General features: G+C 48.1%; 1 protein-coding gene across 1 annotated transcript in view; it reads right to left on the bottom strand.

The window, feature by feature from the left end:
• Positions 1-2,409: 2,409 nt before the first annotated feature.
• The window catches only part of LOC138797201 (zinc finger protein 268-like), a 38,888-nt gene continuing 15,513 nt past the window's right edge, over positions 2,410-25,784 (bottom strand). The window contains exon 4 of the mRNA XM_069977038.1: positions 2,410-3,387. Within this exon, the coding sequence (XP_069833139.1) occupies positions 2,593-3,387 (795 nt within the window). The 3' untranslated portion in view covers positions 2,410-2,592. The remainder of the gene's footprint in view (positions 3,388-25,784) is intronic.

The raw sequence follows: 25,784 nt of genomic DNA, 5'->3' as shown, positions 1-25,784 counted from the left end.
CGTCTTAGTGGCGATCTGATCCCAATGTACAAATATATGAATGGACAGTACAGAGATCTTTGTAGGGGTCTCCTTACTCCTAGGTCTGTAACCATGACAAGGGGGCATTCTCTACGTCTAGAGGAAAGAAGATTTTATCATCAGCATCGACACGGGTTCTTTACTGTACGAGCGGTAAGACTGTGGGACTCTCTGCCACATGATGTTGTTATGGCCGATTCATTAAATAAGTTCAAGGGAGGCCTGGATGCTTTTCTTAAAACAATATAATATTACAAGTTATGGGCATTAGATTTCCGGTGATTCTTTGATCCAGGGATTATTCTGGTTGCCATTAGAGTCGGGGGGGAGTTTTCTCCCTGTGGTGGGGCAATTGTCGTCTGCCTCGCGGGGGGGTTTTGCCTTCCCTGGAGTAACACAGTAGGATTTCCCTATGTTGAACCTGATTGACTCTTGTCTTCTTTCAACCTTATTTACTATGTTACTATGTTTACTAAGACAATGAACACCTGTAGTTTCCTCACTCTTAGGAATCACAGCTGGTAGATAAGGAAGGATACTAGTAACTGAGCACGGCCTTGACACTGGGAAGAACCTGGTATAGTCTCTGAATATAGTATATACATGTTACTAGGCTTTGTAGTAGTAACTGTAATAACCTTTCAGTACAGCGTTGGTGACTTGGGACTGCCGGTCACAGGTTAGGGGACCCTATACAGCCCCAAGGGTTCTCAGCCAGGGGGCAGTGAGTAAAACAGTCCTACGTATACGGGAATAAACATCCGCCTAAGCTATCTTGTGGGCAAAGAGTGACATAGGCCCACCTAGTGGGAAAGCTAGCCATCCAGGCGACACCTTAGCAAACCTAGCAATACACTTCTTACCTAGCTACTGACTTCAGTTCTGTAGTGATCATCAGGAACTGTGAAGATGCCGCCCAGCATGGATAGCATTAGCCCCACCTTTTCACCGCAGCCTCATCGCTCTAGCCGGACATAGCTAGGACAGTGACAGACATGAGAAATAAGGAATAGTCCCGCACATGGGTCCTGGCTCTGGAAGAATCTCCTCTATAATACGTGCTCTCTCTGTCAATACTCTGGAATCAAGAACTGCCCCAACTAGTCCTAACCCCAATATTTATATGGCTCTTCAGGGGGGATCTAAGATAACCCTCAAGGATAGGTTGGGGACCTCTGAGGTAGCAAAATCAGGGATTGGTTAGACATAGAATCAGCTGACAGAGTCATAGAGTAAACACATGAATCAGTTAACCCTTTCTCCTTCAGCTGTGCAATGTGTACTGGGAAACAGCGGCACCAAGTGGTGGGAGCAGCAAACTACAACCTTCAGTCTCAGAGCATACCTATAGTTAGTACTGACCTATACCTGTAAGAACATATTAACCTCTACCTCTCCTCATGCCCCATAGCGCCGCTCCCGGTCCAGCTCCCGGCCACAGCCCATCTGCAGCTAGTCTACTTCACCTACCCGGGTGATTGATTGGCCGTTCAGTTAATCAGTCAATTGGGTGGTCACTGACTGTCTGAGAGGGCAATTGCACGGCCGGGCTGTGACGTACCCATATTCCAGCTGAAGATGACATGTGGCAGCTATCAGGGGATCCCGGTGTTATGGAGGCGCGGGAACAGGGATGTTTACTTTATTATTTTTCCCCCCGCCTTCTCCTATTTGAATTTTGCAAGACTTCTCCTTTAAGGCCGTGTGTGTCGCCTGCTGATGACTGGCCACTTCACAGGATCTTCTGGCTCCCAGCCTGTTGGATTCGCTACCTCTTTGCCGACTCAGATTTTCTGTTATCGATCATTGATGATCCTAGGACGGACCTGGTAGTCAGACTTTCCTATGCTTTCATGTCACAGAGACAAAGTATTTTAAAGCGACTCTTTACCCACAATCTGACCCCCCCCCAAACCACTAGTACCTTCGGTTAGCTGATTTTAATCCAAGATCTGTCCCGGGGTCCGTTCGGCAGGTGATGCAGTTATTGTCCTAAAAAACACTTTTAAACTTGCAGCTCTGTGTCAAACAGCCGGGGCTTAGAGTATCTGTGCCATAACTTTGCACCGCTCCTCTGTCCCTCCTCATCATTAGGAATGCTCCAGGCAGATTGCCTGCTATTCCTCACCTGTGTCAGCATGGCACATGGGCTGGATCATTAAGACACCTATGCAATGTTCAGACAGGAGGAAATGTTTCAGTGGCATTCCTAATGATGAAGAGGGTGGGCAGGAGGGATGGAGGGGTGGTGCAAAGTTAGGGCACCGATACTCCCGTTAGGCACGGGGCTGCAAGTTTAAAAGTTAGTTTTTAGGACAATAACTGCATCACATGCCCCAGGACAGATGTTGTATTATTTATCTGAAGGTACAAGTGGTTTGGGGGGGTCAGATTGTGGGTACAGAATCTCCTCGCTTGCTCTTGGTACAGGTCAGACCTGGACTGATGACATTTCAAAAGTTTTTCCAAACAAGACTTTAAGGCAGAGAAGGGGATACATTGGTTTGCTTCTTTTTATTCAGTCCCATCACCTCTATCTTTATTTTCCGCATGAATGAAATGTCCACATTTCTATGTAATACATTTCCCACAGTCTGAACCCGGATACGGTTTCTCTCCTGGGTGAATTCGCTTATGTCTAAGAAGATTTGATTTTTCTGAAAAACATTTTCCACACTTTGAACATGAAAATGGCCTCTCTCCTGTGTGGCTTCTCTCATGTTTTGCTAGATCTGATTTACTTATAAAACATTTTCCACAGTCTGAACATGAGTACGGCTTCTCTCCTTTGTGAATTCTCTCATGTCTATAAAGATTTGATTTATCTGTAAAACATTTCCCACATTTTGTACAGGAATACGGCTTCTCTCCGGTGTGACTTCTACCATGTTTAAGTAGATCTGATTTATTTGAAAAACACTTCCCACATTCTGAACATGAATATGGTTTGAATCTTATGAGACTTTGCTCGTGTACTAGACTTGATTTATCTTCATAACATTTCCCACATCCTGTACATGAGTATGGTTTTTCTCCTGTGTGAATTCTCATATGTCTAAGGAGATTTGATTTTTCTGAAAAACATTTCCCACATTCCGAACATGAAAATGGCCTTTCTCCTGTGTGACTTCTCTTGTGTTTAGCTAGATCTGATTTACTTATAAAACATTTTCCACAGTCTGTACATGAATATGGCTTCTCTCCTCTGTGAATTTTCTCATGTCTAAGAAGATTTGATTTATTTGTAAAACATTTTCCACATTCGGTACATGAATACGGCTTCTCTCCTGTGTGACTGTTTTCATGTTTAGCTAGATTAGATTTATAAGCAAAACACTTCCCACATTCTAAACATGAATATGGTTTCTCTTCTGAGTAACTTCCCTCATGTGTATGAAGTAGTGATTGAGCAGAGAAATTTGAGTTGAGAAATTCTGAACATGAATATGATGTAAAACCTAGGTGACTTTGCTCATGTAGAATAAGACTTAATGTATCTGTAAAACATTTCCCACATTCTGAACATGAGTATAATTCATCACATTGAATCCTCTCCCCTTCCTGCTCAGTCCTTGTGGTAGCGGTGTGTGAGCGGTCAGGAGAAGATTCCTCATGGTCAGGAGGATTATATGATAGATCTGTAGTGTGACGTCCTGGATGTACAGTAATGGGGAGGAGGGCTTCTCCTGAGGAGCGCTGCTCCGCACTGCCAGCTTCTTCTTTACTATGTATTGATAACCAGTCTTCCTCACGGGTCTCACTGGGATTTCCTGTAAGAGGATTACATTGATTTTAATTCTTTTCTGATCGGTACAGGTCTGAACACTCAAAACTTCATACATATCTGTATGACACGTCAAAAGTTTTTACAAAAAATGCGAAGAGGAGCTCCAATTGCAGATCTGGGAGGCGGAATGAAAAGGCGCTCTGGACCTACAAGACCATCCATGGTGTCACTCATCAGGAGGACAGAATGTAATATAGAAGCCATTTCTACCCCACAGCTTTACATTCCATATACCCGCCTGCTCTCTGCTCCTTGTCCCATACTTTGTGGGGTTACCAGTCTATTACAAAAATTCTTATTTATTCCACAATCTTATTCTGAGATTAACAATAATTCCAGCAAACTACTGGGCTTTATAGGCGGACAGCATGCGTCTTCTACAGCAGCAGTGTTATATCTCCTGGCTTCAATAGCAGCGTGCGTACACCGAATCCCTAACCGCCCGCTCCTGCGCACACTGCATCACCCTCTACCAGTACATTACAACCTCCAGCCAGTCCCAGGTGTATAACAACCCAACAGATGTCTCATATCCTGAAATATCTGCAGAACTGATAAATATTATATCACATGTACATACAGTCTCCTCTTACCTTGTGCTGTGAGGCCGGGCGGCTGATCCTCCATCATGAGCGGCTGCTCCCCCCGGTACAGATCCTTGTGTCCTTCTACATACTCCCACTCCTCCATGGAGAAATAGACGGCCACATCCTGACACCTTATAGGAACCTGACACACACAATGATCACACAGTCATCCCCCCCAGCCTGCTGCCTCCTGGATTACTCTATCATCTCCCAGCATTCCCCAGTGTCACCTCTCCAGTCAGCAGCTCAGTCATCCTGTGGGTGAGTTCTAGGATCTTCTGCTCATGTATCAGTGATGGAGGCTCCGTGATGGGGCCCCGGGCCCTGCTCCGCCCTCCTGACTCCTGGGGGAAGGCCACACCCTCCCCCCATGTCTTCTTCACTATGGTGTAATCCTGGGGATGGAGAGAGACAATGAGGGGACTGAGCCCAGTATTCCTGCCTCCTCCTCACTACAAAGAGGAGATTGTCCCCCTGTATAGAGCTCTAGTGAGGAGGAAGAGGAGGAGGAGACACATCTGGACTACTGGGGTCAGTGCTGGAGACCACCGCACCTACAAAGAGGAGACCAGATCCAGAACATAGAGCGGGGGGGGGGAGGGAGGGGCCAAAGAGCCCAGACAACAATGGTGGAAATCTAGAGAAGTTACCTCTCCGGTCAGCAGGCGGATGATCTCCAAGGTGACGTGTAATATTCTCTTACTGATCTCATTCCTGTCCTTCTCCATCCTTGGGGGGTCATTCAGGAGGAGGAGCGTCTGGGGGAGAAGAGGAGACAACTGGAGCACAAAGAGGGTCTAATCCTGCCAGGGCCTTTATGTCACAGCCAGGGGCCCCAAACCATACAGGGGCCACAGCATATGTAACATCCCTCCTTCTGTAAGCTTACCTTACTGCTGGGGTCACACACTGATAGTAACACTATGTAACATCCCTCCTCCTGTAAGCTTACCTTACTGCTGGGGTCACACACTGATAGTAACACAATGTAACATCCCTCCTCCTGTAAGCTTACCTTACTGCAGGGGTCACACTGACAGTAACACAATGTAACACCCCTCCTCCTGTAAGCTTACCTTACTGCTGGGGGGGTCACACCGATAGTAACACAATGTAACATCCCTCCTCCTGTAAGCTTACCTTACTGCTGGTGTCACAAACTGATAGTAACACAATGTAACATCCCTCCTCCTGTAAGCTTACCTTACTGCTGGGGTCACACACTGATAGTAACACAATGTAACATCCCTCCTCCTGTAAGCTTACCTTACTGCTGGGGGGGTCACACTGATAGTAACACAATGTAACACCCCTCCTCCTGTAAGCTTACCTTACTGCTGGGGGGGGGTCACACACTGATAGTAACACAATGTAACATCCCTCCTCCTGTAAGCTTACCTTACTGCTGGGGTCACACACTGATAGTAACACAATGTAACATCCCTCCTCCTGTAAGCTTACCTTACTGCTGGGGGGTCACACACTGATAGTAACACAATGTAACATCCCTCCTCCTGTAAGCTTACCTTACTGCTGGGGTCACACACTGATAGTAACACAATGTAACATCCCTCCTCCTGTAACCTTACCTTACTGCTGGGGTCACACTGATAGTAACACAATGTAACACCCCTCCTCCTGTAAGCTTACCTTACTCCTGGGGTCACACACTGATAGTAACACAATGTAACATCCCTCCTCCTGTAAGCTTACCTTACTGCTGGGGGGTCACACTGATAGTAACACAATGTAACATCCCTCCTCCTGTAAGCTTACCTTACTGCTGGGGTCACACACTGATAGTAACACAATGTAACATCCCTCCTCCTGTAAGCTTACCTTACTGCTGGGGGGGTCACACTGATAGTAACACAATGTAACACCCCTCCTCCTGTAAGCTTACCTTACTGCTGGGGTCACACACTGATAGTAACACAATGTAACATCCCTCCTCCTGTAACCTTACCTTACTGCTGGGGGGGTCACACACTGATAGTAACACAATGTAACATCCCTCCTCCTGTAACCTTACCTTACTGCTGGGGGGGGTCACACACTGATAGTAACACAATTTAACATCCCTCCTCCTGTAAGCTTACCTTACTGCTGGGGGGGGTCACACTGATAGTAACACAATGTAACATCCCTCCTCCTGTAAGCTTACCTTACTGCTGGGGTCACACACTGATGGTAACACAATGTAACATCCCTCCTCCTGTAAGCTTACCTTACTGCTGGGGTCACACACTGATAGTAACACAATGTAACATCCCTCCTCCTGTAAGCTTACCTTACTGCTGGGGGGGTCACACACTGATAGTAACACAATGTAACACCCCTCCTCCTGTAAGCTTACCTTACTGCTGGGGGGGGTCACACACTGATAGTAACACAATGTAACACCCCTTCTCCTGTAAGCTTACCTTACTGCTGGGGGGTCACACTGATAGTAACACAATGTAACATCCCTCCTCCTGTAAGCTTACCTTACTGCTGGGGTCACACACTGATAGTAACACAATGTAACATCCCTCCTCCTGTAAGCTTACCTTACTGCTGGGGTCACACTGATAGTAACACAATGTAACATCCCTCCTCCTGTAAGCTTACCTTACTGCTGGGGTCACACTGATAGTAACACAATGTAACACCCCTTCTCCTGTAAGCTTACCTTACTGCTGGGGTCACACACTGATAGTAACACAATGTAACACCCCTCCTCCTGTAAGCTTACCTTACTGCTGGGGTCACACACTGATAGTAACACAATGTAACACCCCTCCTCCTGTAAGCTTACCTTACTGCTGGGGGGTCACACACTGATAGTAACACAATGTAACATCCCTCCTCCTGTAAGCTTACCTTACTGCTGGGGTCACACACTGATAGTAACACAATGTAACACCCCTTCTCCTGTAAGCTTACCTTACTGCTGGGGTCACACACTGAGGAGCAGAGATCTCCACACACAACACAACAGCAGTGACTGCCCGACCAGGAGCTGCTCTGTATCTGGTAGATGCTGGAGGTGTAGGACCTGTGATGATGTCACAAAAATGTGACCAGTACATGTGGGGGCGGAGCTTAGCAGTGCAAGAGATTAGAGATTGTAGTAAAGGACCTGTGATCATGTGACAGGAGTGGGCGGGGCTCTGGTTAGACACTCTTTCAGTGCTGATCAGGGAAGAAAGAATATGCAAAGTAGCTCTCACACCTCTTAAGCAAAGAGATGTCCCTTCAAGTCAAGTCTCGCTCAGTCAAGGACATTGACTGGAGATTTTATGCCAAGCCAAACTATCTCTCCAAAAGGAAAGATTTCCCATCTGCAGACAGCTATTTCGGGTTTTTGACCCTCATCAGTGCAGAGCAGGGTGTTGGCTGGATAGTGAGAGGTCTATTGAGGTGGGTCAAAGGGGTAATGACTCTCCTTAGAGGTGTGAGAGCTACTTTGCATATTCTTTCTTCCCAGAATTCCTAGTGGAGCAGCAATGGTCTGTAAGTCTCCACACGTCCTTGAGTGCTGATCAGGTGCAGTCTCAATTCTCCTGGGTGGATGGCGCTAGATCCACAGATACAGAGTAGATACATATATACGTAGGGAGTGGAAGCCTCCAGTATTGGGTCGGATTCGTGTCTACCCTGAGGCTGACACAACCTTCTGGATGTGGCCATTAGGTGGAGTAGACCCCGGTGTGCTGTAGATGGGGGTCACACATTCACCCCCAGTTTTCCGGCTATAGATGCTGTCAGGTTTCGGGGCAGCTTTTATTTTTTTGTCATTGTTCCCTTTAGGGCCAGTTCACATGGAGCAAAACTTGTGGAATTCTCCGCCATGGAATCCTGCCAACCTCTGTGTCATACTGGCTGTCTATAGAAGGGCTCGCGCGCCTCCTCTCTTCGTGCCTCTCAGCCTGAAAGAATTGACATGTCCATTCTTCTGCGTGGCTAGAAGAAATGGAAAACATCAGGGGCGCACATAGTGTGATACAGCAACCAACAGTTGAACTAAGATATGGCACAAATGCCGTTCACCTTGGGCGGTCGTGCTGCGAGCATGACACAGCCGAATACTTCTTTGAATATTGCAGCTAGTCCACAGAGTCGGGGAATCCCGGTGTCGAAATGGAGGAGATATGCCAGCTGGAGGTGCAGACAAGCAGATGATCCAGGACTTCTAGGCGTTGAATGGCAGGATCTGGTACTCAACCATAAAATGATGGGAGTAGTAGTAAAAAAATGTTTTTATTGTGCAGATAACGCGTTTCGAGACATGGCTTTTGTCAGATCAGTATCACTCGACCCTGCCTTGTGGCCCAGAGGGACAGAGAAGATTGTGGAGGTCCCTAACCTATGTATGAGGAGGAGGAGGAGACCACAGAGTTACTATGTATGAGGAGGAGGAGGAGACCACAGGGTTACTATGTATGAGGAGGAGGAGACCACAGGGTTACTATGTATGAGAAGGAGGAGGAGGAGACCACAGGGTTACTATGTATGAGGAGGAGGAGACCACAGGGTTACTATGTATGAGGAGGAGGAGACCACAGGGTTACTATGGAGGAGGAGGAGACCACAGGGTTACTATGTATGAGGAGGAGGAGGAGACCACAGGGTTACTATGTATGAGGAGGAGGAGGAGACCACAGGGTTATTATGTATGAGGAGGAGGAGGCCACAGGGTTATTATGTTTGAGGAGGAGGAGACCACAGGGTTACTATGTATGAGGAGGAGGAGGAGACCACAGGGTTACTATGTATGAGGAGGAGGAGACCACAGGGTTACTATGTATGAGGAGGAGGCCACAGGATTACTATGTATGAGGAGGAGGAGACCACAGGGTTACTATGTATGAGGAGGAGACCACAGGGTTACTATGTATGAGGAGGAGGAGACCACAGGGTTACTATGTATGAGGAGGAGGAGACCACAGGGTTACTATGTATGAGGAGGAGGAGACCACAGGGTTACTATGTGTGAGGAGGAGGAGACCACAGGATTACTATGTATGAGGAGGAGGAGGAGACCACAGGGTTACTGTGTATGAGGAGGAGACCACAGGGTTACTATGTATGAGGAGGAGGAGGAGACCACAGGGTTACTATGTATGAGGAGGAGACCACAGGGTTACTATGTATGAGGAGGAGACCACAGGGTTATTATGTATGAGGAGGAGGAGTCCACAGGTTTACTATGTATGAGGAGGAGGAGGAGACCACAGGGTTACTATGTATGAGGAGGAGGAGGAGACCACAGGGTTACTATGTATGAGGAGGAGGAGGAGACCACAGGGTTACTATGTATGAGGAGGAGGAGACCACAGGGTTACTATGTATGAGGAGGAGGAGACCACAGGGTTACTATGTATGAGGAGGAGGAGGAGACCACAGGGTTACTATGTATGAGGAGGAGGAGACCACAGGGTTACTGTGTATGAGGAGGAGACCACAGGGTTACTATGTATGAGGAGGAGGAGGAGACCACAGGGTTACTATGTATGAGGAGGAAAAGGAGACCACAGGGTTACTATGTATGAGGAGGAAAAGGAGACCACAGGGTTACTATGTATGAGGAGGAGGAGACCACAGGGTTACTATGTATGAGGAGGAGGAGACCACCACAGGGTTACTATGTATGAGGAGGAGGAGACCACAGGGTTACTATGTATGAGGAGGAGACCACAGGGTTACTATGTATGAGGAGGAGGAGACCACAGAGTTACTATTAGAGATGAGAGAGCACACCCGTCAAACCAAATTCAACTATAACTTGGCAAAAAGTTCGGCTACTTAACAAACCAAACTTATTGTTTTGTTGTTTGTTCGAACCTTTAAGTAAAAAGTGATAGAAATAGGTTATAGCAAGAGGCAAGGAAATATAGAGTTAGAAGTTAGTGTGGTGTAGTGAGGCAGGAATGATTTTGGTGCAGGAGCCGTCACTCAGTGTGTCAGTGGATGCTGTCCACCATTAGTTGTTGACCCTTTTGAATCATCCGGCAGGTTACATCTGTGACCTGTCAGAAATCTGTGTGTGGCCACAAATTCACTGCTCTCCTGGGTGAAGTTAACCCACTGAGGCATCTTGCAGGTTAGGTCTAATAATAACATTATGTCCAAGCATTAAAAGTCTGGCCCTGTCCATGTTATGGCCAGTGGCAGCGGCAGAAGTAGCAGTAAAGATGGGAGAAGAGGCGGAACAAGGGGTCATGGTACTGCTAAAAACAATAGGCGTGGTTGTTGATTGGCTCCTCCAGAGTTCAAGCTCCACACTAGCCATTAGCCAAACTCGAAACCAACTATCTGTGGGATCATTGGACACAAGTGGCACTAATGAAATTAACCTGTGTGTGCACTCCGCAAACAAAAGGTGCATGAGTTCCTAAAACCTTGATATCCCTTCTTTTTTTTTCTTTTTTTTATAAATGTAATATTTATTGATTTTTTTTTCTTTTATAAACACAGAAACATAGAAATACAGTGGATATAAATATCAGCCTAACAATCATGGCCTAGGAAAGCCAGAGCCAGAGTAGGCTCAAGGCCTGACATTTTTATAAAACAAGAACAACTAGGCAGAGTAACGTGAGAAGAGTCAAAAAACATCAAGACACAAGAAACAAGGGGACAAAGGGGTACAAAAACGAAGACCAATGAGGGGAAGATAAAGGGAAGGAAGAGGGAACTGGGGGAGAGGGAAGGGGGAGAGGTACCCGTCTACTCAGGCAACATTTGCCAAGAAATAGTCATCCCAAAGGGACCATACAGCAATAAAGAGGTCTAGCTTGTTATTTAAAGAGGCTGTCAGGCGCTCTAGAGATCGCAACGCCTTCATTCTCCCTAGCAAACAGTCTACCGATGGGGGAGACGTCTGCTTTTAAGACCGAGCAATCAATGATTTAGCCGCAGTGAGTAACACTAGAAAGTTTTAGGGTGTGTGCACACTATGGAATTGCCGAGTATGACCTGCGGCGGATTCCGTCGCTCGTACCCGGACGCAGCGGCGCGCATCTGCGCCCGTGCCATAGACACTATTCTATGCACGGGCGGACAGCTCATCGCAAAATACAGACCCAACTAGAAACAGTTTGGTCACCTTGGTTCCCCAGGAGCTTAGGAGTAAGATTAAGTAAGCAGATCACCGGATCCGGAGGACACACCTCAGACCAAAATCCCTTAATAAGAGGGCATTCCCATTGTGGAATAACCCCAGACGACGCAACATGAAAGGGTGCAGTTGTAAATTTGAAAAGTGTTCAGAGGTGGGGAGATCGTTTCTATCTACCAGTTTCTCGAAGGGAAGCAGAGGGGATCCACCACATCAGCCAACTGAAAAAGTTTTTTAACAGACCAGGTCCGAACCTGGGTAAGAGGAGAGTTGGGCGAGTAAAGCTTGAATTTGGTTGCACAGTCTGACCAAATAGAAAAAGTGAGCGCATAGGACCTAGCAAAGAAAGGCGAGAGAGGTAAGCAGGAGAGGCATGCCACAGGAACAAATCGGTCGAAAGGGGGCCAACCATAGCTTTTCTTTTTCAGACCATATTTTATATGCATGATATTTAGACCAAGCTGGGATCTGCCTCATATGGGCTGCCCAATAGTAATGCAGAACAATGGGAACTGACAAGCCCCCTTGGTCCTACTACTCATCATTACCGACTTTAGAGTTCCAAATAAATTTAAACATGGAGCTTTGCACTGAAGTCTGACAAATATACAATAATTTAGGGAGTATAAACATCCTGACAGAGGCTATGCGGCCCAGGAGGGAGATGTAGTGTGAGGACCATTTAGTCATTAAACACTTAATCTCTCGAAAAATAGGAGGATAGTTGGTAGCGTACAAGGATGAATAGGTTAAGGTCAACCGGATGAAAAGTAGGGGGCCCGGTGCGTCATGACGTAGGACGCGCTGCATCCTGCTCCTCCTCCCTCCTACCCCCGCTCCGGCTCTCCTGGCCTGCCCTTGATGTAGTCCGGCCTTTCTGGCGAATGTGCCGCTGGTTGGCTTGAAGATGCGGTCATGTGGTTACCTGGGGGCCTGGATGCAGTGGGTGCCGTACTCGGGCCTGACTGGAGGTCTCGCTCTGGGCGTTACTGCCGGACACCGGGCTGGGTGCTTGGTCCTGGGCTCGCTCTTTCCCGATAGAATGGGGAGGGGACGGGGCCAGGCCGCGGCTCTGCTGGAGGATCCGGGCAGGCATTATCCTCGGTCGCCCCTGAAGATCACGTGACCCAGGTCCTTCTCTTAAAGGGGTAGTGCGGCGGTAAAGAATTATTCACAGAATAACACACATTACAAAGTTATACAACTTTGTAATGTATGTTATGTCTGTGAATGGCCCCCTTCCCCGTGTCCCACCACCCCCACCTGTGTACCCGGAAGTGTGGTGCGCTATACATACCTGTCACGTGCCGACCTCCGTCTCCGATCTTCAGTCAGTGCAAATTTTTGCACTCTCCCTGCTCAAGCCCTATACCGCAGTCTTCCCTAATGGGACTCTGTCTGGATCTCGTTTTGCAGTATTGCGGGAGGAGGGGGTGGAGGAGGAGAGCGAAGAAGGTGCAGCTTGCTCTTCCAGCAAACTAGATACTATTCTTGCTGAACTTCTGATCTGCAGAAGGTCCTTAGCGGATCTGACAACGAACATGGGCTCTCTGTCATCTGATGTCAGTCTTATAAGAGCAGACTTGGGCAAAACGAGAGAGAGATTGGGTTTGCTGGAAACTACAGTACCTAAACTGGAGCTGGAGGGGGAAGGTTAAGACACATGATACACAGCTAAAAACTATGAAGGATAAACTTGCGGACCTAGAGGACCGCTCCAGGTGGTCCAATGTCAGGATTGTGGGTCTCCCGGAAGGTGTGGAGGAAGGGGATGCCCTAAAGTTCTGTCAAGCATGGATTTTGGAACTATTTGACAGGACCTCGTTCTCTCCTATGTTTGGCCTGGAACGTGCCCATAGGGTCCCTCTGCGGCCGCTTCCCCCGAGGAGTAACCCCAGGGTCATTCTGCTCAAGACGATATGCTCAGGAGACCGCAACGCCATCCTGAGACTGGCAAGGACTAGGAACGATATTGTTTACAATGGCTGCAGAGTGTCGTTTTTCCCTGACTTCTCTAAGGCCACCCAGGTCAAAAGGCTGCAATTCAGGGATATTAAGAAAAGACTGGCGCAGGCTCAGATTTCTTTTTCATTAATTTTTCATGCAAAACTGTGAGTTGTTTATAAGGATTCTGTACATTTCTTTCTTTCCCCTCAGGATGCCGTTAATTGGTTGGACGGGGAAGGTTTATGAGATTTGCAGGGCTTAATTGCTATTTTATTGTTATTCTTTTGGGGGGATTCGGAGGGAGGAGGGGGTGTTGTGGTAGTCCGGTAAGCAGAGAGGCAGTCGTTATGGCGACCATTTTGGAGGTAGGGGATGTCGTGGCGGTGGAAGAGGGTGGGGGCTTGGGGTCCAGGCGGGGGGGGGGGGGGGAGGGTTGCAGAGAGGGGGGCAGTTTCCCTTTCTTTTTTTTCCTTTTTTTTTTTCTTTCTTTTTCCTTCTTTTCCTTCACTTCTTAAAGGAGAAGTCCGGCCAAAATTTATTTTTTATATGTTATTACTTATGGAAAGTTATACAATTTTCTAATGTACATTAATTATGGGAAATGCTCATATACTGCTATTGCCCTTAATTTAGTGTATCAGGAAATGTTAGAATTTTCTCAGAACCAGTGACGTCACGACGAAGGGTGTAATTCCTATGGCGTGTCCAGCAGGGGGCGCTCTATATACAAGTCAATGAGTACCATTGACTTCTATATACAGTGCGCCCCTGCCCAGGGGCGTAGCTAATGTCTCCTGGGCCCTGGTGCGAGAGGCCAACTTGGGCCCCCCCCCCCCTCCTTTCACGACCCCCCCGTCCCCCCCCCCCCTCCTTTCACGACCAAGTGATGCTATTGTTGTGTGTGTGTGTGTATATATATATATATATATATATATATATATATATACACAGTGGTGCCTTGGATTATGAGCATAATTCGTTCCAGGACCGTGCTTGTAATCCAAATCCACTCTTAAACCAAAGCAAATTTTCCTATAAGAAATCATGTAAATGCAGACAATTGGTTCCACACCCCAAATATATTTATTATTCTGTACTGTACAGTAATGGAGAGGATGGGAAACACAAGGGCTGACAGAGACTGCAGGGAGCATGAAGGAATGAGCAGGACAGATGTGGGCACATACATGCAGCACTCTCTGTCCGGGGAGAGAGGGGTTACAGCTATGGAGAGATTACCCCCCCCCCACAGTCCTGTCCCCTGATGTAAGCCCCAGCCTGAAGGGGATCTGCTATGATTTGGAAGGTGTTTAGAGTACAGTGCTGTAGACCCCGCTATGCAGGCCATGCCCCTTCTCCACTCGCGCTCCCACCCAATACAGGAAGTTCTTAAACTAAAGCAATGCTCTTAAACCAAGTCACAATTTTGAAAAACTGTGATCTCTTAAACCAAAACGGTCTTAAACGAAGTTACTCTTAAACCAAGGTACCACTGTATATATATATATACACACACACACACACCAAGACAGATATTACCTATTACCGCCATACTGTTACCGACCAAATCCTGTATACTGAGACCAATATTACCAGTAATACCAGTATATAGGGAGGAAACATTACCGCCACACCACAACCACTACCATCACCACCATATTGTTACTGACCAAATCCAGTATACTAAATCACCTCATCCAGTCATATAGAGGTGGCCCCAGCTCTACACAGGCTCTATACACCATATACATTACAGTGCAGTTATATCAGGTGACTCACAGGAGACGTCTTCTCTGATCGGAGTTCTTTCCTTTTCATCATCTTCTCCATCCGTCCTGGGCCGTTATGAGAACTTCTCCAAGCCACGAATCCACAGAATCTGCCAGACAGACATATTAGGCTCCACACTCTGACACCATCTCCATCTCTCTACACACTGCACATCTGTACTGTCCCCTTTACACCCTCATTTAGTGGGTAGCCCTGACTCTATGTGACCTCCTAATATATGCCCCCCTCTGTGTATTCCCTCTCCCCCTATGTTGCCCCCCCAAATAGATGGCCCCCTCTACCCCCTCCCTTATAGATGGCCCCCTCTACCCCCTCCCTTATAGATGGCCCCCTCCCTCCTCACCCTCCCTTATGGATGGTCCCCTCTCCCCCCACCCTCCCTTATGAATGGCCCCCTCTCCCCCCACCCTCCCTTATAGATGGTCCCCTTCCCCCCCCTCCCTTATAGATGGTCCCCTTCCCCCCCCTCCCTTATAGATGGTCCCCTTTCCCCCCCTCCCTTATAGATGGTCCCCTTTCCCCCCCTCCCTTATAGATGGTCCCCTTTCCCCCCCTCCCTTATAGATGGTCCCCTTTCCCCCCCTTTATAGATGGTCCCCTTCCTCCCTCCCTTTATAGATGGTCCCCTTCCTCCCTCCCTTATAGATGGTCCCCTTCCCCCCCCCCACCCTCATAGATGGCCCCCTCCTTTCCCCCCACCCTCATAGATGGCCCCTCTTTCCCCCCCACCCTCATAGATGGCCCCCTCCTTTCCCCCCACCCTCATAAATGCCCCCCTCCTTCCCCCCCACCCTCATAGATGCCCCCCTCCTTTCCCCCCACCCTCATAGATGGCCCCCTCCTTTCCCCCCACCCTCATAGATGCCCCCCTCCTTTCCCCCCACCCTCATAGATGGCCCCCCTCCTTTCCCCCCACCCTCATAGATGGCCCCCTCCTTTCCCCCCACCCTCATAGATGGCCCCCTCCTTTCCCCCCACCCTCATAGATGGCCCCCACTTTCCCCCCACCCTCATAGATGCCCCCCTCCTTTCCCCCCACCCTCATAGATGCCCCCCTCCTTCCCCCCCACCCTCATAGATGCCCCCCTCCTTTCCCCCCCACCCTCATAGATGCCCCCCTCCTTTCCCCCCCACCCTCATAGATGGCCCCCTCCTTCCCCCCACCCTCATAGATGCCCCCCTCCTTTCCCCCCACCCTCATAGATGCCCCCCTCCTTCCCCCCCACCCTCATAGATGCCCCCCTCCTTCCCCCCCACCCTCATAGATGGCCCCCTCCTTCCCCCCACCCTCATAGATGCCCCCCTCCTTTCCCCCCACCCTCATAGATGCCCCCCTCCTTCCCCCCCACCCTCATAGATGCCCCCCTCCTTCCCCCCCACCCTCATAGATGCCCCCCTCCTTTCCCCCCACCCTCATAGATGCCCCCCTCCTTCCCCCCCCACCCTCATAGATGCCCCCCTCCTTTCCCCCCACCCTCATAGATGGCCCCCTCCTTCCCCCCACCCTCATAGATGCCCCCCTCCTTTCCCCCCACCCTCATAGATGGCCCCCTCCTTCCCCCCACCCTCATAGATGCCCCCCTCCTTTCCCCCCACCCTCATAGATGGCCCCCTCCTTTCCCCCCACCCTCATAGATGACCCCCTCCTTCCCCCCCCACCCTCATAGATGCCCCCCTCCTTCCCCCCCACCCTCATAGATGCCCCCCTCCTTCCCCCCCACCCTCATAAATGCCCCCCTCCTTCCCCCCCACCCTCATAGATGCCCCCCTCCTTCCCCCCCACCCTCATAGATGCCCCCCTCCTTCCCCCCCACCCTCATAGATGCCCCCCTCCTTTTCCCCCACCCTCATAGATGCCCCCCTCCTTTCCCCCCACCCTCATAGATGCCCCCCTCCTTTCCCCCCACCCGTACAGGCTGATAAAAAAACAAAACTTAACTCACCTGACATCGCGCTCCCACGTTGATCCTCACTCCTTCGCCTTCGGTCTGTCCCCGGCAGCGCGCGCATCCCAGAACTCCCTGCGCGCCGGAAACCGGAAGTCAGGGCCCAAGGCGCGCAGGGAGTTCTGGGATGCGCGCGCTGCCGGGGGTAAGACGCGACACCCCCGGCAGCCGCGCAGAAGCCGGGGAAAGACGGAGCCAGTCTCTTGTGACCGCAAGCAAAACAATGCTTGCGGTCACAAGAGTGATTGATCGGGGGGCCCCGCGGGCCCCCCTTGTGGCGGGCCCGGTCGCGGCGGCGACCCCCGCGACCACGGTGGCTACGCCACTGCCCCTGCCCCCTTCCTAAGGGGGTGCCTTTGTAGGGAGGTCATCTATTAGAAGAGATCCTTCCTGGCTCAAGAAAATAAATTGAGACAGGAAGTGGAGCGTGCCGAGGGGACTTTCAGCATTGATCCGTCTAGGACTAACGGGGACGCTCTTAAGGCTGCACAGGATAGATATGCCGAATTTACTATCTATAAAGATCAACAGAAGGTCTTTTTCCAGGGCCAAAAAAGATTTACAGAGGGCGGGAGGCCTGGCAAATATATGGCTAATATTATAAGAGCTCAGGAAGCTAGAATACTTCCAGGAAGTGTATACCTCTAGTGGGAGAGGGGATGGAAAGGAAATCCAAGCATTCCTCGAGGGTCTGGATTTACCTAAAATTAATCCTGATAAGAAAGCTTTGTTGAACAGGCCGCTCGGGGTGGGGGACCTCCTCAGAGCCCTTAAAAGTTTCCTGGGACAGTCAGCCCCAGGGACTGATGGGCTGCCCTTTGAGCTCTATAAGGAGTATTCAGAGTAAGAGACATCTTACTTCCATGGCTTCTGGAGACTTTCCGGGACTCTCTTGGAGGGTTCTCTTCCTCCCTCCATGAGAGAGGCCTGCATTGTTCTCATAAGCAAGAAAAATAAAGATCTTGACAGAATTGAGTCATATCCCCCATATCAATATTAAATACAGATGGTAAGATTATTGCAAAGGCTATTGCTCTGCGTTTGGCTGAGGTAGCGGCGGACCTCATCGGAGAGGATCAGACGGGGTTTGTACCCGGCAGGATCATACATGACAACATCGCTAGGGTTTTTGCCAACATTCAGCTTGACCGGGAGGCCCCCCGCTCCATCCTGTCCTTAGACACCACCAAGGCGTTTGACAGGGTGGAGTGGGGATTCCTCTGGAGGGTACTGGAGAGGTTTGATTTGGGGGAGAACCTTACTGCATGGATTAAGTTGTTATATTCTTCTCCCCGGGCTAGGGTGGTGGTTAATGAGGACACTATGAACTGGTTCCCTCTATCCAGGGGCACCCGTCAAGGGTGCCCGCTTTCTCCCCTTCTTTTTATTTTTTATATAGAACCTCTGGCCGCCTGTCTCCGATCCTCATCCGAGGTTAGGGGTTTTGGTCTGAAGGGGCTCGACGATAAGTGTCTTTTCTATGTGGACGACGTCCTTTTTTTTTTACGAGGTCGCGAGGAGGCGATCCATGGGGCTATGGCTATTGTAAAGAGGTTCGGTGCTGTTTCAGGTTTTGAGGTAAATTGGGGCAAATCTTGCCATTTGCCTTTATATGACAACTTTACTGTGGAGGCACTAGGAGGATTGCCCATCCGGGTGGTGGACTCGGTAGAATATCTGGGTATTCATATTTCCTCCTCTATCGGTAGATTTGCCGAACTTAATCTCACTCCTTTACTAAACAAGATTCAGAAGAAAGTGAACTTCTGGTCCAGACTCCCCATAGATATGTCAGATAAAATGGCTATTATAAAAATGATTATTCTCCCTCAGGTGCTGTACCTTCTCTTCTCCTCTCCGGTGTGGATCTCCGACCAATGGTTCGGGAAGCTAACTACTATCCTCAATTCTTTCATCTGGGGGGGGGGGAAAGAAACCCAGATTGAAAAACAAAAACTGTACTTGGGCAATCGGCGAGGGTGGTATGGCTTTGCCAGATTTTGCATTATATTTTCTTGCAATGGGAGCCCAGGACCGCGATGGCGGACCTCTCAGGTGCTCAAATATATTATGGATCACTGTGGTTGGAAATATGCAGATGCCCTGGTTGGGGTGGACGCTGGATTCAGGGGTTATAATGAATTAGCACAGGTTAATAAATATGTGAAAATGTGGCGGAATCAACTGTTAGAGGAATTTCTTAAAATTCAAGATGTTCATTTTTGGCTTAATAGGGATCTCGCGTATATACATCAGCTGGTCACAGATAGAAACATTATTAGTTTGGAGGAATGTAAGGCCATATTTGGCCTCACAAATTCACAAGTATTATGGGATGCACAGATTAACCCATAGCTGCACCAGGACGTTACTGAACGTCCTCGTGCCGCTATGGGAGTTCGGGCCCGCTAATTAAGTACTTAGAAGCAGCTGTCAAAGTTGACAGCTGCTTCTAAATACTTGCTCATATCCATCCCTGGTGGTCTAGTGGGGGGATCGCCCCCCTGCGGGGCGATTGCGGGGGGGGAGATCCCCGCATCCATCCCGGGCCGGGGTCTGCGCCGTAATGGCGCTGATCCCGGCTCGGCATTCTATTGCTTTTGGCTGCAGCAGCCAAAAGCAATAGAACACCGATCTCATGGATTCATGCAGTATAACTATACTGCATGGATCTCTATGAGAGATCAGAGTGCATATACTAGAAGTCCCCCAGGGGGAATAACCCTAACCCCAGGGGAGGAATAACCCTAACCCCAGGGGAGGAATAACCCTAACCCCAGGGAGGGAATAACCCTAACCCCAGGGGGGAATAACCCTAACCCCAGGGGGAATAACCCTAACCCCAGGGGGGGGGAATAACCCTAACCCCAGGGGGAATAACCCTAACCCCCAGGGGGGAATAACCCTAACCCCAGGGGGGGAATAACCCTTACCCCAGGGGGGGAATAACCCTAACCCCAGGGGGGGAATAACCCTAACCCCAGGGGGGGAATAACCCTAACCCCAGGGGGGGAATAACCCTAACCCCAGGGAGGGAATAACCCTAACCCCAGGGGGGAATAACCCTAACCCCAGGGGGAATAACCCTAACCCCAGGGGGGGAATAACCCTAACCCCAGGGGGAATAACCCTAACCCCCAGGGGGGAATAACCCTAACCCCAGGGGGGGAATAACCCTTACCCCAGGGGGGGAATAACCCTAACCCCAGGGGAGGAACAACCCTAACCCCAGGGGGGCTTCTAGTATATGTGTAAAGTAAAAGAAAAATGTATTTTTAATAACACAAAATCCCCTCCCCTAATAAAAGTCTGAATCACCCCCCTTTCCCCATTTTATAAATAAAAATAAATAAACACATAAATAAACAAACATGTTTGCTATCGCCGCATGCGTAATCGCCCGAACTATTGATTAATCACATTCCTGATCTCACACGGTAAACGGCGTCAGCGCAAAAAAATCCCAAAGTGCAAAATTGCGCATTTTTGGTCGCATCAAATACAGAATAATTGTAATAAAAAGCGATTAAAAAGTCATATATGCGCAATCAAGGTACCGATAGAAAGATCACATCATGGCGCAAAAAAATGACACCTCACACAGACCCATAGACCAAAGGATAAAAGCGCTATAAGCCGGGGAATGGAGCGATTGTAAGGAACATATATTTTCTTTAAAAGGTTTTAATTTTTTACAAGCCATCAAATCAAATAAAAGTTATACATGTTACATATCGTTGTAATCGTAACAACTTAAGGAACATATATAACGAGTCAGTTTTACCCCAGGGCGAACGGAGTAAAAACAACCCCCCCCCCCCCCTCCCCAAATAAAAAAAAAACTTTTTTTTTTTCAATTTCACCACACATATAATTTTTTTCTGGTTTCCCGGCACATTTTAGGCAAAAATTACATCTGCCATAGCAAAGTACAATTAGTTGCGCAAAAAATAAGGGCTCTTTTGGGTCTCTAGGTGGAAAAATGCAGGCGCTATGGCCTTATATACACTAGGAGGGAAAAATGAAAACGCAAAAATGAAAACTGGCTGTGTCCCCTAAGGGTTAAAGGGGCTTTTAAAAATATACAAAATAAGGAGATTTGGCATTATGAATCTCACTCCTTTTCTGAGCACCTGAGAGACCCTCCACAGGGTAAGAAATTGCTGTCAGGCATCTATAGATGTCTTGTTCGGGCCTGGGATAATCCGTATGTTAAGAAAGTCAGGCGAAAGTGGGAACTTAGAATTGGGGTAATTCCACAGGATAGATGGGAGGCAGCGCTTCATAACAATAGAGTTGTGGCTCTAAATCCATCACATAGACTTATCCAACTCAAAATCTTATATCGCGTTTATTACTCCCCACAGAAACTTTGTATGGTGGGTTGCTGGAAGTCCTCTCGGTGCCCTAAGTGTAATTCTGAACATGCCGACTTTTTCCACATGATCTGGGACTGCCCCAAGATACAGGAATTTTGGAGGGAGTATATGGTAAATTGCCTCTCTCTTGCGGTTTGGGAGGGCCCCTTTTTGATTTTGTTTGGTGGGCATAATAATGATGGTTCAGATGGCTCTTTGCTGAATAAACTTTGGGCACTGGGCAAGGTTATAGTGTCCCGTAAATGGGTGGGGGAAGTTCCTCCGACCTTGGCAGAGTGGAGAGCTTTAGTGGATAGAATATGCAGCTATGAGAGGTGCCCCGCTAGAACCAAATCCTATAAAGCTTTGCGAAAGTATGATAGATTATGGTTTAAATGGATTAGTAACCGAATGTGAAGAAGGGTTTGGTGGTTTTTTGTTTTGTTTTTGTTTGTTTTTTTCTTCTCTCTTTCTTATGGTTCTCTCTCTGCCTCAGTCTTTCTCTCTTTCACCTGGACGGGTGGGGTGGGGTGGGGGTAGGGGAATAATTGCTTGATTGGTTTTTTGTTTGGATATGTGTTTAGATCTAGCTTTAGGAGGGGTAGGTGGAGAAATGTTTTTGGCTTCCACTGACCCTACTTGTGCTGATTTCTATTTTATCAATGTTGTTGATTTGAGATGTAAAATAAAAGAATTAAACTACAAAAAAAAAAAAAAAAAAGTGGTCAACCGGATGCCCAAATACCAAAGGGAAGAGGAGGTCTAGCGAAACTGAAAATTAACCTTAGTGTGGCTACAGTGGAGGCCGGGAGATTCAGAGACATAGCCTCTGACTTGGAAGTATTATTCTTATACCTTGAAAGCATATAAAATAGAAGAGACGAAAGCGGGAAGCCCTGGCGAGTGCCCTTCGAAAGTGTAAAAACCTCTGATAGCATATGTGGAAATTTAAGTGCTGCAGTAGGGCGTGCATAAAGACTAGGCACAGCAGTAAGGAAGGGTCCAGTAAGACCAAACCCTTGTAATGTCTCAAACGCCCACCCTAGGTGGTCAAAAGCCCTATCCAACTGCTGATTAACCGCGTCAATTATGTCTATCACCCTCCTGGTGTTGTCCCCACCCTGTCTGCCCACCACAAAACCCACTTTGTCTTTGTGCACCAAAGACAGCAACCAATAACCCAATCTTGCTGCCAAAATTTTGGTAAATAATTTAAGGTTGGAATTTATCAAGGCTATTGGTCTATAACTGTCACATTTATGAGGGTCTTTACCCAGTTTTGGGATAAGGGGAATGTAGAAGTGTTGCATAGAGGATGGGATTGCCGTCCCCTGCAGAAAAAAGTTAAAAAGCGCCAATAGGTGAGGAGAGAGTTCACAGGAAAAGGGCTTTATTGCCCTTCTCATAGAACCGTTGCCTTGAGTAAAGGAGGAGATGCTCAACCTTCACAATGGACAGTTCTTTTAGGTGCCTTCTGGCCACGGTCAGCTTTTCCAAAGTCCTTAAGGAGGGACAGGCGGCCAAGGCACGCTCCAAATTCCTCACAGCTAGGGCAGCCTGGCCATCTCTTTTTAGGCAAGGACCAAGGGCAATACAATGACCCTGAACAACAGCCTTATGGGCCCCCCATAGAACTGCATTGGAAGACATTGTTCCCTCATTCTCCAGAAAGTATGACGTAAGACAAATTTGGTTCTTAAAGAGATTCGTGTAGGCGCCAGTGACACGAGTAGGTGTGGTCAAAGCTGCCAGTTGCACCAAGACCATTCATGATCAGAGCACAATATGAGTTCAATGCATGCTCTTTGGAGAAGGCAGACCATAGGTAAATTGCCAAAAAAGTAGTCTTTTCTGGAGTGGGTCTTGTGGGGATGGGAATAGACGGTGCATATTTTCTCTGTGATGTGGTCAATTCTCCATAGGTAATATAACTGATGGAAACATGAATATGCAAAAGAAGAGCCCGTGGAGCCTCATTTAGGAGTCTCAAAACACAGGACTAGCCAGATATTCCTCCGGGAAGGACCCAGCCAAGCTTTAACCTAGCTTTTACCTAGTAAAAACTCAGCGCAAAGTGCATTCAGAGCGCTGTGGACTATAAAAGCTTCACAAGGAACCCCGAGTCATTCAATACAGGGAACAAGTAGTGGGAAAACCCAAACACTGTCCAAGGAGAGCGAAAAAGAAGAGAAGATACTAGCAGAAACATAATTCTTTCAGGTGTTAGAGTCCTTCTGAGGATCCAGAGAGGACGAGGAACCCCGGGAACATTGTCTTCTTGGTTTGTGGTTTTCAGCCACCATCATATAAACATGGAAGATAGTCAGCAGAAAAAGACCACGTGGTCCATCTCATCTGCCTTTTTAGTATTTCAGCAGATAATACAAAGTTCAGCGCAGAATGAGATAGTTCCACAATGAGTTTTACTGAAAGTCTACACAGTGCGGACGGGCATACAGATGGTTTTACACAGCAGCCCTGCCGCAGCGACATGGGAGTGCACCATCGGGGTGAGGGTAGGACGGTCGCTCCCGTATCCCATCAGGGGTTTCCGCCTTCCCAGCTGGAGACGGTGTAACACCCAGAGATCCATGAAGAGATGCAGCGGCCCTTTGTTAGAACATAGAACCGGCCTCTATATGTCTGCACGTCTTGTAGGACCGTGCTCAACGAGGTATTGTGAACGAATGTTTTCAACCAACTACCAGGAGGACGTTTAGTTGTAGAAATATAAATTGCCACTTTTTTATTTGATGAAATCGGTGTAAGTCTTGGCCTCTCTCCACCCCATGGGCTTTGTTGGTTTACACCAACAAACATTACACTAACATTACACCAACAAACATTACACTAACATTACACCAAAAAACATTACACTAACATTACACCAACAAATATTACACTAACATTACACCAACAAACATTACACTAACATTACACCAACAAACATTACACTAACATTACACCAACAAACATTACACCAACAAACATTACACCAACAAACATTACACCAACATTACACCAACAAACATTACACTAACATTACACCAACAAACATTACACTAACATTACACCAACAAACATTACACTAACATTACACCAACAAACATTACACCAACAAACATTACACTAACAAACATTACACCAACAAACATTACACTAACATTACACCAACAAATATTACACTAACATTACATTATATCTAAAAAGAGGTTTTTATGTGTGATGATACTTTTATTGTTGGCTTCACTGTTCTTGGTCCCTTTGGGCAGAAGCGACTGCTGCCGCCTCACACTGTCCTTAACCCCTTTGGGTCAAAGAGAGTGCTGCTGCTTCACTGCTATCTCCAGGTCTGTGTGCATACACATTAGATGATCAGCGAGACCTCCCGGGGATCTAGAGAGTGTTAGGGGCCCCATACACATTAGATGATCAGCGAGACCTCCCGGGGATCTAGAGAGTGTTAGGGGCCCCATACACATTAGATGATCAGCGAGACCTCCCGGGGATCTAGAGAGTGTTAGGGGCCCCATACACATTAGATGATCAGCGAGACCTCCCGGGGATCTAGAGAGTGTTAGGGGCCCCATACACATTAGATGATCAGCGAGACCTCCCAGGGATCTAGAGAGTGTTAGGGGCCCCATACACATTAGATGATCAGCGAGACCTCCCGGGGATCTAGAGAGTGTTAGGGCCCCATACACGTTATATGGTCAGCGAGACCTCCTGGGGATCTAGAGAGTGTTAGGGGCCCCATACACATTAGATGGTCAGCGAGACCTCACGGGGATCTAGAAAGTGTTAGGGGCCCCATACACATTAGATGGTCAGCGAGACCTCCTGGGGATCTAAAGAGTGTTAGGGGCCCCATACACATTAGATGGTCAGCGAGACCTCCTGGGGATCTAAAGAGTGTTAGGGGCCCCATACACATTAGATGGTCAGCGAGACCTCCTGGGGATCTAGAGAGTGTTAGGGCCCCGTACACATTAGATGGTCAGCGAGACCTCCTGGGGATCTAGAGAGTGTTAGGGCCCCATACACATTAGGTGTCACAGGATGATACACAGGTATCTAAGCCACAGAAGGAAACACCTTGAAATGATTATTTTTATTCGGTTCCATCATTTTTACCTTTCTATATCAGCAAAGATCAAATAATATTTCCACAAGAACGTCCCTTACATGCAGAGTTTTTTGTTTTTTTTTCTTTGTGTTTGCCCTTCCATGCGGAGTCCTCCC

The sequence above is a fragment of the Dendropsophus ebraccatus genome, chromosome 7 (assembly GCF_027789765.1).
Source record: "Dendropsophus ebraccatus isolate aDenEbr1 chromosome 7, aDenEbr1.pat, whole genome shotgun sequence".
Lineage (NCBI taxonomy): Eukaryota > Metazoa > Chordata > Amphibia > Anura > Hylidae > Dendropsophus > Dendropsophus ebraccatus.
This window is presented reverse-complemented; position numbering and strand designations above follow the sequence as displayed.